The sequence below is a fragment of the Myotis davidii genome, unplaced genomic scaffold (assembly GCF_000327345.1).
Source record: "Myotis davidii unplaced genomic scaffold, ASM32734v1 scaffold1364, whole genome shotgun sequence".
NCBI lineage: Eukaryota > Metazoa > Chordata > Mammalia > Chiroptera > Vespertilionidae > Myotis > Myotis davidii.
In genome coordinates this window covers 19,801-34,941 of record NW_006295736.1, presented here as the reverse complement: position 1 = coordinate 34,941, position 15,141 = coordinate 19,801, and the positions used below count along the sequence as shown (strand labels likewise).

At 51.4% G+C, this 15,141-nt stretch overlaps 2 protein-coding genes across 4 annotated transcripts in view; both read left to right on the top strand.

Moving 5' to 3' along the window:
* Positions 1 to 9,334, top strand: part of LOC102775561 (up-regulator of cell proliferation) — a 19,147-nt gene extending 9,813 nt beyond the window's left edge. Inside the window, exons 2-6 of one of the 3 annotated variants that reach the window (XM_006770374.2) lie at positions 2,219 to 2,245; positions 2,508 to 2,578; positions 4,376 to 4,426; positions 4,638 to 4,676; positions 6,174 to 9,334. In XM_006770374.2, coding sequence (XP_006770437.1) covers positions 4,393 to 4,426; positions 4,638 to 4,676; positions 6,174 to 8,761 — 2,661 coding nt within the window. In that variant the 5' untranslated portion in view covers positions 2,219 to 2,245; positions 2,508 to 2,578; positions 4,376 to 4,392 and the 3' untranslated portion in view covers positions 8,762 to 9,334. The other 2 variants (XM_015568214.1, XM_015568216.1) reach the window with 2 other exon arrangements.
* A 2,853-nt stretch (positions 9,335 to 12,187) lies between these two features.
* The window catches only part of MRPS24 (mitochondrial ribosomal protein S24), a 6,060-nt gene continuing 3,106 nt past the window's right edge, over positions 12,188 to 15,141 (top strand). The window contains 1 exon segment of the mRNA XM_006779557.1: positions 12,188 to 12,205. Coding sequence (XP_006779620.1) covers positions 12,188 to 12,205 — 18 coding nt within the window.

Genomic DNA, 15,141 nt, shown 5'->3' with positions numbered 1-15,141 from the left:
CCCCCCCCTCCCTTACAGCATCGTTTTCATAGCCCTTCTAATTTTATTAAATGAGTACATGCTTGTATTTAAAGACTTCAAATAAGACAGAATAAACTGATACTATACCCAGAAATACCTAACCTGTATTAACTTTTAAGCGTTTTACTTAAAAATAATTTCTGCTTAGAAATAAAAATTTCCCTTATCAAGAATGGCCTAGCCCAGCTGGCATGGCTGAGTGGTTGAGTGTCAACCTATGAACCAGGAGGTCAGGGTTTGATTTCTGGTCAGGACACACGCCTGGATTGGGGACTCGATCCCCATTGGGGGGCGTGGAGGAGGCAGTCAATCAATGATTCTCTCTCATCATTGATGTTTCTATCTTCTCCCTCTCCCTTTCTCTCTGAAATCAATACAAATATATTTTAAAAAAAGAGTGGCCTATTCTTGATATTTTAGCTCATTTACCATTCTCATTTGTCGTTCTTTCTCTCGCTGTCTATGTGTATGTATGTGTGTATACACACATGCACATATAAGCTGTGTCTATGTCCTGAGAATAGGGATGTTCTTACACAACCAGAGTACAGTTGTCAACATCAGTAAACTTAGCATGGACAGCACCCATATTTCAATTTGGTCAGCAGACCTGGAAGTTTCTCCTTCTTTTTCAAGATCCAGTCAAGGGTGAGGTGTTGCGTTTTGTTTTCCTGCCTCGACAGCACTCAATCTGGACCATGTCCTCAGTACTTTCTGTTTGTGTTGTGACTCTCATACTTTGGGGAAATGCAGGTTCCTCCCCATCTGGCATGAAGTTTCACTTTGGGTTTGTGCTCATGATTCCATCAGGGTTCAGCCTTCTCCGCCACAGCCCTCCTTTCTCGGGGTTACGGGGTTCTCTCCCTGGTACCTGGCAGGCCGTCTGAGAAGACATTGCGAGGCTGGACAGACACCTCGTCCTTGCCAGCGTTTCTGCTCGGACTTGGTGTCTTGGTGTTTTCTGTTTGTGATGCTGCACGTCGTGCCCTTCCAGCTGCCGCAGCTCCACGGAGGCATCCTGTCATGACAAGCACCCTCGTCCCCCATTGGCTCCTCTGCTCATTGTCTGCACGCACTCATTGACTGCTGCTTTTCAATGGCTTTTAATAACTGTATTTAGTGTTGTTCGTGCTCAAATTGTCCCAGATGTGGCAGTGGAACCCCTTCAGCTGGCTGCTGTGTCCTGTGACATGCCCTGGAATTTATTTATTTATATATTTATGTTTGAGCACTGTGTATTTTCTGAAATTAGATACTTAGGCTTGCCCGGTTCTTTCTCTGCTCCAGGTCTGGCATCAACCATTTCTCCATGGAGAGTTGGTGCCTGTTAGTGAAGAATGGCTTTAAGGTGTGCTTGGTGTGCTCATTGCTGCTGTGGCCCTGTCAGTGGACAGAGCTAGGAAATCTACACATGTGTACGCACACACACAAACATATGTGCACACGAGCATGCAGGCAGGAATCACGAGGTCACACGTGGACCTGCATTCCCAGTGCGGCTCCATGAGTCCTTTGTCTGACTTCTTCCACGCCTCATCTGTGTGTCCGTCTTCAGCTGTGGGCCCTGGCTCCTGACCAAGGCAGCACGGTTATTCATCCCTATGACACACTTAAAATAGCATTCTGAAGTGGACTGTACTTATCACACCTATTCAAGAGTCAGGACCAACCCTTCCCTGCCCATACTGTCCACTTTGGGTGAACACCTCTGGCTCTCCTGTGTCTACCTGCAGATAAATCATCATTGCTCTGTGCACACTCTTGCCTGACTTCCCCCCAACACCATTCCGCAATCTTATTTTTAAAAAATATATTTTTTTATTGATTTCAGAGAGGAAGGGAGAGCGGGATAGAGACATCAATGATGAGAGAGAATCATTAATCAACTGCCTCCTGCATGACCCACACTGGGGATCAAGCCCACATTTTGGCATGTGCCCTGACTGGGAATCGAACCTCCTGGTTCATAGGTCAACACTCAACCACTGAGCCACACTGGCCAGGCTCCACAACATCTTATCCAACATGGCTTTGTCTACAAAATGAGATCCATAGAATACTTTGTAATGGTAGCAGAATAAGACTACATAGAACTCCCTGTTATTGGACTTTGCTTTTAAAATGTGTCCAGTTGTTTTCTGTGATATATAAAGCTGGTATCAACATCTTTGTAACTAAATCTTAATTATCTCCTTAGGGTGGAAGTGGAGTTACTGGTCAGAGGGTATGTATATTTTTATGTCTTTGTGATGGCTCCTGGTTTTCCAGGCCCATGTCTCTCAGTGTGGCTGCACATCAGAACCACCAAGGGCACTTTCAGAAGCAGTGACGCCTGGCCCAGACTCAGAGCTTCTGAGAGTCTGGTTTCGAGGATCTGGGGTGCGATCAGGATTTGTAGTTTTTAAAGGCTCCCCAAGAGATTTTGATATGCAGCCAATGTGATATTTTATTATTTTAATTTTAATATTCTTCTGAAATTGTTCCAGACAGTCAGATTTGGGAGAAGTGGCCCCTGAAATAAAAGCCTCTGAGAGACCAGCAGCTGTGGCCATTGCAGGTAAGGTTGGGCCCGCCCACCCCCAGCAGACACTGCACAGGTTCTCTGTCTCTTCGAGATGCTGCTCCCAGCACCGCCCTGCCCAGGGGTCGTGCACCTAAAAAGTAAATAAACATAGGCTTTGTTTTTCCATTCACAGAATATTCCATCGAGGAGTCCTTTAAACTTCTCTTTTATATTCAAACCAGGATTCAGTGTTACACAGGTGATGTCACACTGCTGTCCATTGGTCTGGTGTGAGCATATCATAACTGCCGCCCGAGACATGTCTGGGGTGACTGACCAGTTTCTAATCTGGGCATCTCTTAGAGGGAAAGGTGTATGTTATTGGGACCACAGGTATAACTTGGAACTGTCCTGGGCAGGCTGGGGCTTGGGGTCTTTCTGGTCATGGCCCCTATATGCTGGTTTGTCTTTCTCTAGAGCAGTGGTTCTCAACCTTCCTAATGCCACGACCTTTTAATACAGTTCCTCATGTTGTGGTGACCCCCAATTTCATTGTAACAAATTGAACATAATTAAAGCATAGCGATTAATCATAAAAACAATATGTAATTATATATGTGTTTTCCGATGGTCCTAGGCGACCCCTGTGAAAGGGTCGTTTGACCCCCAAAGGCGTCATGACCCACAGGTTGAGAACCGCTGCTCTAGAGATTTGCAAGGTGGGCTGTAGCTGCCCCTCGTGACTTAAGCTTTAAGGTGTGGCCACACTCCAGACATCTTCATTTCTCCTGGGAACTCACTTCGGATGTATCTTTCATAGATTTGGTATGTCTCCAAATTAATGTGTTTTAGTGGATATTAATAGTGTTACACAAAAATAACTCCACAAAATATGCAAATAAGTTTGGGTCAGTCATGTTTTGTTTTATTAATTCAAACAAATATTTATTCAGTGAGATACCACCTGACACCCACTTGAGTGGCAACTATAAAAAAAACTATAAAAAACCGAAAAAACAGAAAAGAACCAGTGTTGGCCAAGATGTGGAGCAACTGGAACCCTCATGCACTGCTGGTGGGAGTGTAAGGGGTGCAGCTGCCGTGGGTGCAGGATGGCTCAAGGGGTTGAGAGGGGAAATGTGGGAAACTGCTTCATGGGGACAGAGCCTTACTTTCAGGTGATGGAAATGTTTGGAGATAAGTAGACAAGAAGTGGAGGTGGCACAACTGGTGACTGTGCTAACTGCCACAGAATCATTCACTGTAAAGTGGTTTTCTTCCCCAAAGGTTTTCCCTTTTTTGTTAAATACACATGACATAGTATTTACTATCTTAACCATTTCTAAGTGTACTGTTCAATGGCATTAAATGCATTCACATTGTACTGTGTCCATCAGCACCATCCATCCCATAACTTTACTCACCCTGCAAATAAGAAATTCTATACCCATTACACCGTAACACCCCCTTCCCCTCCCCCAATCCCTGGCATCCACCATTACTCTTTCTGTCTGTACTGTAGGTACCTCCAATGAGGGACTCTGAACAGTATCTGTCTGGTTTTGACCAGCTTACTTCCTTCAGCATCAGGTTCCTCCGTGCTGCAGCATTTTGCAGAACCTGCCATTATATATACAGACCCCATTTTGTTTATCCGTGTATTCATTGATGGACACTCGGCTGCTCCTATGTTTTAGCTATTGTGAATAATGATATCAGAACACAGTGTGCACATATCTCTTCATGACCTTGTTTTAGTGTTTGGAGGTGTACCCCTGACATGGAATTGCTGGGACATGTGGTCGCTCTAACTTGCTGACCAGACTCAGCGCATATGCGTTTTTCTTCCAGATCTGGAATGGAGAGAAATGGAAGGAGATGACTGCGAGCTTCAGTATGGAGGTAGAAGCCACAGGGTTTGGTAACGGGGGTGGGTGGTGGGGCAGCGGTAGGGAATGGGCAAAGTGAAACCTAAGTGAAGGTTTATGTCTTGAACAGTCAGGAAAACTTGCTGTCTTAGTGAGAAACACAGGGCTCTGAGTGCAGCTTAAACTAACCGGTGTGGGTCCCGGCCCCTGGTTTGATTGACACGCCTGTTCCTTTGCTTTTGCAGATGGTATGAATGAGGCTCAGGACGGTGACTTTCCAACAGGTAGGTGTTTCCTCTCACGTTTCTGCTCTCCGCTCAGCGTCCTGTCCTGTTGAAGGAAATAGCGTCACCGCTGCTGGTTCTCACCCTGGCTGCATCAAACTCACCTCCAGTCCAGCAACCCTTTATATGAACTCATATATTAGTAATTCTGCCGGAAAACCAGCCCCTGGGAGTGTCACGTTAGAGAGGAACATAGTGAGTTGGCACTTTGGATGTTATTTTTAACAAGTTCTCCGAGGAACTCTAAAGCCCAGCTAGTCTGTGCACCGCTCATGTGGTCTGTGGTTTCATGTGCAGATCCGCAGAGGGTCACACACTGGGCAGCAGTTGGCGTTTAAATAGGCTTGTTTGTGCTGGCTTTTCCCTACTGCACTTAACTACTTAAAAAATAAAGACAGTTGTTCCATGTCTGATGAGAAAAACAATGTCCCTGGTTTCATTCTGACAAAACTCAGGAACCTGAAGGGTTTCTTCTCCAGTGTCCCTCTCCCCACCAGTCGTGTCCCTGCAACAAGGTCTCCAGCCCGGGTCCGATGGCAGCCACGGCCCGAGAACCCGCCGAGTGCCCGTGCAGGCACAGGCCACAGGTGGACCTTGCAGGGGAGTGAGACATGTGTCCCTGTGCCCAGTGCTGGCCCCACGTGCCCTGAGCCCGTCCCATGTGGCTCCATGAGCACCTACGGCAGCATCACAGGTGGTGCTTCCTCTCTTGAGAAAGAAATGGAGAGAATCCTGGAGAGCAGCAGGAGGTTTAATTATTCTGTTGGTTTATGTAGCATTTAAAGCGACTAATTATGTGTAGTCTGGAAATTGGTGAGAGCTGTGGCCAACACAGAGAAGTGGATGGAACTCTTGGCAGAGCCTGACTGTTCTGAGCATCCCGAGTTTGTAAGAGTCTGTATCGTAATGGCTGACATGCGAAGATCTGAATAAATAAGTGCAGAAGTACGATAATCTCTAACAAATGCTTGAATACAATGAAAATGTAAACCCATAGTATTTGGCCTCAGAGTGTAAAATAGATTAGCTATGCTCTGCAGCACTGTGTACCTAGTAACAACTCCCTGTCTCCAGTTTTGAAAAGAGAAAAGAACATGAATAAGAAAATCAAGTGACTCGGTGATGGTGTCACCATGGAAAGTCTCCAGTGACAGTGTGAGGGCTTCAGTGCTGCCGAGTGCAGGGAGCCTGCCTCCTGGCGTACAGCGTTCACCCAGGCGGCTGCTCTGGTCTCGGTGCTGCTGGAGCCCGTCGTTCCAGAGAAGCAGCCACGTAGACGTCTGCATGTGGCCCTGGTGGCCTGTCCTCACCCCTCTCCTGTCCCACGGGTCTGCCTGTGCTGGGACTGGGTGGTGTGATGCATGTGTGTCTTTGTCTCAGGGGCCCAGGGCGTCCTGCTCTTGGAAGGGCTGCCCCCGCCATGCTGGCGCCCCTTCCTGCCTCTACCCTGGGCCCCACCCTCTCGGCGAGCACTTACATCTTCGTTTCCCTCCACAGTGGAGAGGAGCCGGCTGCAGGAAATGCTGTCGCTGTTGGGACTGGAGACACACCAGGCCCAGAAACTGGGCCTGCAGGACGCCCTGCAAATCAGCAGTGACAGTGTGAGGAACTGGGCGCCTCAGGCCCCCAGAGACCTGCCCTGGACCTTCCTGAGGAAGCTGCAGGCCCGCAGCGCTGAGGCCCGGAGCACCGCGGTGCTGGCCTCGCCCTCGGATGCCCGGCCCATGGAGAAGGAGAGCCAGATGGAGGAGGAGGTCATATACTGGGACACAGCCGACGACATCTCCGCGGACATCTACTCCTTCTCAGAGCTGCCCACGCCCGACACGCCCGTGAACCCCCTGGACCTGCTCTGTGCCTTGCTGCTCGCCTCCGATGGGTTCCTGCAGCAGGAAATCGTGCTGAGGATGTCTCTCTGCCAGTTTGCGCTCCCACTCGTTCTGCCTGACTCGGAGCACCACGCCCACACCTTCCTGCTGTGGGCCATGCGGGGTGTCGTGCGGACGTGGTGGGCACAGCCCCCGAGGGGCGCGGGCAGCCTCAGGGAGGACAGTGTGGTCCTGGCCCGGGCACCTGCCTTCGCCTTTGTGCGCATGGAGGTCAGCAGCAACTCCAAGTCCCAGCTGCTCAACGCCGTGCTCAGCCCGGGCCACAGGCAGCGCGACTGCTTCTGGCACCGGGACCTGAGCCTGGGCACCAGCCCCCGGGAGATCGCGGACGGGCTGGTGGAGGTCTCCTGGCTCCTGCCCACCGGCAGGGAGGACCTGGACCTTTGCCCGGAACCCGTGGCCTTTCTGAACCTCAGAGGTGACATTGGGTCTCACTGGCTGCAGTTTAAGCTCTTGACAGAGGTCTCCTCGGCCGTGTTCATTCTGACCGACAACATCAGCAAGAAGGAATACAAGCTATTGTCCTCCATGAAAGGATCGGCCACCAAGTACTACTTCATCCTGAGTCCCTACCGTGGGAAGCGGAACTCCAACCTGCGGTTCCTGAACAGGCTGACCCCTGTGCTGAGGATGGACCACTCCCACGTGCTCGTCAAGGTCAGCAGCACGGATGGTGCCCGCTTCACGCGCAGGGTCCGCGCCATCGTGGCGAGCGTGGCCCGGTCCCCCTGCAGGAGGGTGTCTGTGGAGGACATGGCCCATGCAGCCCGCAGGCTGGGGCTGAAGGTGGACGAGGACTGTGAGGAGTGCCAGCGGGCGAAGGACCGGATGGAGCGGATCACCAGGAGCATCCGAGACCCCGATGCCTACCGCAGGGAAGAGCTGAGGCTGCAGGGAGAGCCGTGGAGGAAAGCAGCTCGTGTGGAGAAGGAGCTGTGCCAGGCGCAGTGGGCCGGGGACCTGGCGGACAAGCGCCGGGCCGAGCTGAGGCAGCGGCTGCTGGAACTTCGCACGCAGCAGAGCGGCCACGACCCTGCGGGGGGCGTGCAGGAGTTCATTGCGGGCATCAGCTGCCCCTCTCTGGGCGAGAGGCAGTATTTCCTGAGGTGGATGGAGTGGGGCCTGGCCTGGGTGGCCCAGCCAAGGCCAAGGCAGCCTCCAGAGGCAGCTCCGGCCCCGAGACCAAAGCAGGGTGGGGCTGGGGACCGAGAGCCGCTCTGGCCGGAGCCCCTGGGGGTGGAGCACTTCCTGCGGGAGATGGGACAGTTTTACGAGGCAGAGAGCTGCCTGGTGGAGGCTGGGAAGCTGCCCACAGGCCAGAGGCGGTTCGCCCACTTCCCAGGCTTGGCCTTGGAGCTGCTGGTGAGGGGGCTGCCCCTGGAGCTGGTTGACGGGAGCACGCGGAGCACCCCCCTGCGCTGGGTCACGGGGCTCTTGAAGGAGCTGCACACGCGCCTGGAGAGAAGGTCACGGCTGGTAGTGCTGTCAGCGCTGGGCGTGCCCGGAACCGGGAAGTCCACTCTTCTCAACACCATGTTTGGGCTTCGGTTTGCCACAGGGAGGGGTCGGGGTCCTCGAGGGGCCTTCATGCAGCTTGTCACAGTGGCCGAGAGCTTCAGCCAGGACTTGGGCTGTGACCACATCCTGGTAATAGATTCGGGAGGGTTGATAGCAGGCGCCCCGGCCACAGCTGGGGAGCGCTTTGAGCTGGAGGCCTCCCTGGCCACTTTGATTATGGGGCTGAGCGATGTCACCGTGGTCAGTTTAGCGGAAACAAGGGACATCCCACCGGCTATTTTACATGCCTTCCTGCGGCTGGAGAAAACGGGGCACATGCCCAACTACCAGTTTGTGTACCAGAACCTTCATGACACGTCTGCCCCTGGCCCGAAGCCACGGGAGAGGAGGCCGCTACTGGAGTCACCCTCGGACATGAGCAGAGCCTCCACACACGTGGACAAGCAGGGAGACGGCCTCCGGATGCTGGCGGACCTGGCCTTCTGTGACCCCGAGAAGCAGCATGTCTGGCATGTTCCTGGCCTGTGGCACGGAGCGCCTCCCATGGCTGCCGTGAGCTTGGGGTACAGTGAGGCCGTGTTTGAGCTGAAGAGATGCCTGCTGGAGAACATCAGGAACGGCCTGTCCGACCCTCACAGGAATATTCAGCAGCTCATTGAGCTGGTGGGACTGCTGTGAGTGTGGCTACTCGAGGGTGTCCACCTTGGGGCTGGCACCTGACGCGCTGCTGTCCTGCCCATGGGAGAAGGTAGAAAAGCAAAACCCTATTAAGCTGCAGAGGCTGTGGGTGTGGAGCAGCTCTCGGGAAATGCATCCAGGACTATGTCTCAGCTCCTTGGGCGGCCCGTGGTGGGGCCTCTTTCATCGGTGCCTGGAGTGGAGAGGTGCTCTCTCTCCATCACGCAGCCGGCACACGAGTCCCAGGAGAGGGGTGGGGAAGGGCCCCCGGGAACCATACAGGCTTCCCTCCAGTGCATCGTTGGTGGGTCCATGCTGCCTGGACAGAGTGCCCATGTGGCAAGTCTATTTATTGCCTGACGTGTAGTCCTCCCCGGCCCCACCCTGCTCACCCCGCTGCACCTCATGCCCTGCAGCACCTGGTATACAGCTCCCCACAATAGGAACACGTGCTCACGTGCCAGCCCCGCCCCCAGACTTTGCGCTCTTTGAGGGCAGGGGCTGTGTTACCCAACTTTGTCACGCCAGGGCCTGGTAAACTGTGGGTGCGTTAATAAAAGTTTGTGAAACGAATGGATGCATGAGTGAAAGGAGCAGGCGGTTCCTCTCTGAGCCTGATGTTCCCGCTTCCTCCGAGAGGATCAGTGTTTTTCTGAGGGAGGGTGTGCAGGGAACCCCTGAGAGGAGGTCCTTCTAGGCTGTTACTGGGAACAGGAAATGTTCCTGCAACAATCCCCATCACTGTCCACTTCTGTAGGGAGGGAAGGGGCCCAGAGCAGTGGACCTGGGAGGGCAGAGCTGCTAGGAAGCCGCTGCCCTTGGCTCCGGGCCTGCACTTCCTGGTTCTCGTCCCCAACGCCCACACAGCAGGCTCACCCACTGGACCACGGTGCCAGCCCTGACTTTGCTGCCGTGCTCCTGGGACCAGCCTTCTTCCCTGCCACCATTTGAGCCAGAATTTGGGGCCCCTCTCTGGTCGATTCTCCAGCTGAAGTCCTGGCCTGCACTGGCCGAGCCACGGAGCCCAGTCCCAGCAGTGGCACCAGCTCTGGGAGTCTCAGCTTAGTCCTTGGGCCTCCTCCCCTGTCTTGTGGCTTCAGGAAAAGTTGGCCGGAGGTGGTGGCCCGAGCTCCTCTGTGTCCTTTATTCCTTTTGCCAGACTCAGTCAGTGAGCCTCGGTCTGGAGCAGCTTCCTCGAGCCAGGCCCCTCGGCCCCTCGGCCCCTGTCTGCATCCCGGGACACCGTGGCTTCCTTGGTGTTTGGGATGTTGCTGCCGGGCGCTGTGAGTCTCAAGACTCACAACAGGCAGAGCCAGACTCCAACTCTGGAAACCCAACCTGCGGAAAACCTTTTCTCTTCTGAAACTTAAGAATCTGTAGTCCTCAGGCACTGGAAGCTCATCTCTTTCTGGATCATTAAGTGACACAAGTTTTTAGTGTTGGTTCACAGGAAATACCTTATACTTCCCATTACTTTGCTTCTCCAGCTCAGTTGGTCATTCACCCAGGATCCTTCTGGGCCTAAATCCAGGCACTGGGAACCTGTCTTAGAATTGCTGTAACCCCTTTAAAATTGAGTCCAGCTATTCCAGAATCTGACCTGGGGGAGCTAGCCCTCCTTCCACCGCCCCTGGCTCTGTCTGCCCAGGCAGGCACTTCTCCCTCAGGGTGCAGCCCCACCTCCACCCTACCCTCCAAGAAGCAGGGCCTGTGAAAGCTCCAGTTACCGTCCTGATCTTCTGTCTTGTCTGCTTTTCTGCCCCCCGCCCCCTCTCCAAGCTCCCAGCTCCCCGAGGAAGGTGATGTCAGCCACTTTGGAGTCCTGATCTATCCTGGGGTCTGAGAATCAGAAGTGAGGTCTGAGTTGCTGGCATGTGATGCCCATTTTCCCATCCACTATTGCAAGCCCTGGAATGTGGCTTTCAGCCCCAGGTTACTGGCAAAAGGAACAGGGTGTTTGGAAATGGCTCCGTCAGGAGACTGGTTACTTCAGCACCCCGAAGCTGAGGTCAGTAGTGCCACTCCATTCTGTGCCTCAGCAGCGGAGAGGGTGGCTGGAGAAGGACCAGGGTCAGAGCCCCTTGGCTACCCATAAAGAAAGCGGAGGACGGAGCTGGGACTCGGGTTCAGCTGTGGTTTGGCTTAGTTCCCAGATGAGAGCTTGGAGCCTTGGATTCTTCCTGGTGAATGGGCCGGACACTAGGAGAAAACAAATCACCAGTAGCCATTTTATTTATTTTTTAATCCTTATTGTTGAAAGTATTACATATGTCCCCTTCGTTCTCCCATTGACCTCTCACTACCAGGAGTAATTTTGAAATACAGGTTTATAAAACGTAAAGTGTGAACTGAGGATGTTAATCTTCCCAGGAGGACCAGTGTGAGTGGGATTGTCTGGGCTAAGCCTGCAGCCAACAGGAAGGCAGAGGGCTCTGGCTGGGGCACCTCTTCCTGAAGCTAGACTCACCATATTCCTGGCTTGACTGTGCAAATCCAGAGGCCCAGAGTCCCCTCTCACACAGTGTCACCCACAGTGGCCAGTGCCCTATCTGATAGAGGCAAGCCCTTGGGTTGTACTGGACAGATCATTTCGAATACGTCCAGACCACCCAGCAGGCCCCTCCTCTGCCTTGTGGTCCAAGAGGGGCAGGTGTGGACTAAGTCCATCCCCTCTGAGTGACCTGGTGTAAGAGCTAGACCAGCCTCCCCGCCAGGTGCCCCTGCACAGGTTCTGGGATTCTGCTGCATAAACCTGCATTCAAGGCGCTGGTTCTTAACCCTGGCTACAAATAAGGGTCATTGGAGGAATACTGGGAAAGGACGGTGCCACCCCCAGTCCTATACTTGGGGTGTGGGGCCCAGTGGACTCGCATGTGCAGCCAGGGTTGAGAACCTCCGCTTTGAGAACATAAAAGCGACTGATGCCTGGTGATCACAAGGACCACAGTTGCACATCCTCCTCTTCCTGGGCCCTTGTTTCTAGACGTGGCTGTTCCTCACCCAGGAAGAGTCAGTCCTAAGCAGTCTGTGCTCAGCCCCAGACCCCACCATTCCCGATCCTACGTGGTTCTGAAGGCTCCCACTCACAGATGCAGTGGAGCCCAAACACTTGCTACCATTGCTCGTTCTAACCTCGGGTGAATCTCTGCCCTCCATCTTCTCTCTGCAAACCCCTTGCCTTTCACAGGATTGATGGGGGAAGAAGGCCAGTGCATCAAAACACAACAGGTGAAAATGGCAGAAAAATAAAACACCCTGATAAAAATTTTCACTGGTAATGTAAAACTGCAGCAATTCATGCATTAAAATTATCCTTTTAAGTTATTTTAATCATGCACTCACAGGACACCGCTCCCCCGCCCCCCATCAAGGAACCAGCTGCTTTTTGCAACAAGGCAGGTAAGAATTTTAAAAAGGTGGGTAACCATGAGAGAGCTAGACCAGGTAGAATTGCTGGGAGACATCTCAGGAATGAAGAAAAAAACGTTGACAGTGGTATCGCCTACTGCACTGGGGCAGACCTTTGGCCCCGAGCACAACAATCTGCTGAGCACTGCCTGCTGCTCCCAGAGGAGTCAAGGCCATAGTCACCTTTGCTGCAAAACCAGCCACTTCTCTCCTCTGATTGAGGTCGTGTTCTTGTGAGTTAAAATAGCTAGCTTATCTCCCTCAGAGGATGAGAAATCAGGGACTCTATTCTTAAAAACAAATGAACCAAAAAACAAACAAACCCCCCCCCCACCACTCCAAACCCCACATTTATTAGGTACTCATTCTGTCAGACAGTTTATAATGAAAACTTTCAAAGCAATCATCACTGTCCCCATTTTATAGATTAGGAAAACTGAGGCGTAGGAAGGTCCAGTCACTTGTCTAAATTATACACTAGGAAGCAGGAATTCAGATACCAACTCCCATGTTCCTCAGCACTTTGTAGTAAACTTATAAAAAAAAATTTATACACACACACACACACACACACACACACACACACACACACACTAGAGGCCCAGTGCACAAATTCGTGCACGGGTGGGGTCCGGGCCAATTGACCACAGGCGGTTGGCCAGATGGCCCCGCCCCCCTGGTCAAACTCACAGTCAAGGGGACAATTTGCATATTAGCCTTTTATTATATAAATAAAAGGCTAATATTCTAAGTGACCTTCCCTCCGTTTGGGTAATGATGTCATGCAGCAACACCTGGCTTCCTTTTCCTAGCAACTAGCCTCCTTGCAGTTTCTTTGATCCTCACAGAAGTCCTGGAGTAGGCAGATAGGAGACTTGGTGGAATCCAGTTTTATTTTCATTAGCTGGAAAATGGAGATTTAGAAAGCTTAGAAACTTGACCCTCCTGAAAGGAAGAAATGGTGGACCTTAGGGGAGAAAAAAGAAAAGAAGAAATGGTGGACCTTGAAAATGACTTCAGGTTTTCTCACTGTGCAGAATATAGTCAAACACTGCTGCAGTTAAGTATTTCACCCTTTGTTCTCCCTGTGTGATCTACAATAATAATCTGCTTCATGTTGATATTTACTGCTGTGTTGCTGACAATTACCTGAAAGAGAAGTTGGGATTTCCTTTCAATGTGCTTGAATTCATGCACCAGGTCACTAATCCTATATAATAAAAGGGCAATATGCAAATTGACCCTAACAGCAGAACGACTGGGAATGACTGGTCACTATGCCACACACTGACCACCAGGGAGCAGACATTCAATGCAGGAGCTGCCCCTTGGTGGTCAGTGTGCTCCCACATGGGGAGCTCTGCTCAGCCACAAGCTAGGTTGATGGCTGCCAGTACAGCGGTAGTGGGAGCTTTTCCCGCCTCCTCAGCAGCGCTAAGAATGTCCGACTGCAGTTTAGGCCTGCTCCCCGCTGGCAAGTGGACATCCCCCAAGGGCTCCCGGGCTGCCAGAGGAATGTCTGACTGCCAGCTTAGGCCCAATCACCCAGGGAGTGGGCCTAAGCCAGCAGGTGGACATCCCCCAAGGGGTCCCAGACTGCGAGAGGGCACAGGCCAGGCTGAGGGACTCCCTCCTCCCCGCCCCCCGCCCGAGTGCACAAAGTTTTGTGCACCGGGCCTCTAGTCAAGTTATAAAGTGGTCAAACTTTATTGAAAATAAAATAATATCAGTTTAAAAGGGTCCTCCAGGAAGGGTTAAACGTTCTTATAATCAGGAGATATTGTGCTTGGAGACCATCTCATCCCTGTTTTGCCCTCTTATCCAAATGCGGAACAGTTGGAGGCCACAGTTAAAAAAATTAGAAATAAAACAGTTCTAGTGAAGTGGGCATGAACGACACTGTTCTTTCATTAAAAAAAATTTTTTTTTTGAGGACCCAGCTTCAAGTGGCCAGCAGAATATTGGTCATGGAGAATGAACAGAGTTGGTCCCTTTTCCTCTTCCCCAGTGTGATCTTAGGCAACTTACCCTCCACCTTTGCCTCCATTTCCCTTTCACATAGAGGGTAGTCTTGTTCTCCCTCCCATGGGAACCACAGCAGCCTAAGGTTGGATGATGTAGGTAAAAAAAAAAACACAAAAAAACAGGCCAAATGCTAATGATTCCACATGAGACAACTTAACAGAAACAATGACAACTATTTATTCTGACAGCTCTATGAGGTAGGACTATCAATTAACCCATTTTATAGATAATGGAACTGAGGCACGAGTGTACACAGATTGTTATACCAGGGCCCAACTCCAGACCTAGAGCCTAGGTTTTTTCCCATTCCTGTGTTGAGTTCTGAAAGAAGACATACAGTGTTGCTCCTTTCCCCTGTGACATCAGTAACCACCAGAGAGCAATCACAGCAGTAATGCTCTGGTCTGAGTACCCCAGGCCCCAGGGAGATCCCCATGGTTCTCCTCATCCCCCAAGAGCAGACGCTAGAAGCCCCAAAGAATATTATCTGAAAATATTACTGAAAATAAACTGTATTTGAAAAATAAAAAATAAATTTAAAAGTTTTCAGAAACATAAAAGAAGTATGTGTTAATTATAGAAAATACATATAAGCCAAAATAAATTACACGCGATCATACTTACCAAAGATAAACTGCTAATATTAGAAATAGGCTGCTATGTTCTTACTGTGTACATAGGTCTATGATATTTTCTTACAAAAATGGCATCTTGTTGACAGTTTTTGTGATCTTGTCTTTATGTATCGTGAGGACTTTAATGTAATAAATATAATCCACATTGTGGGGGGAATATTTGGAGACGAGTTAAGTAGCCTAATTTGTAGAACCTGCGAAACGCTTCAAGGGGAGGTCCGGGCGGGGCGGCGCGGGGCGGAGCCGGGGGGCGGGGAACCTCACGCTCTGCATCCTCAGACCTCCGGGCCGGAACCACGATGCAAACTCCAG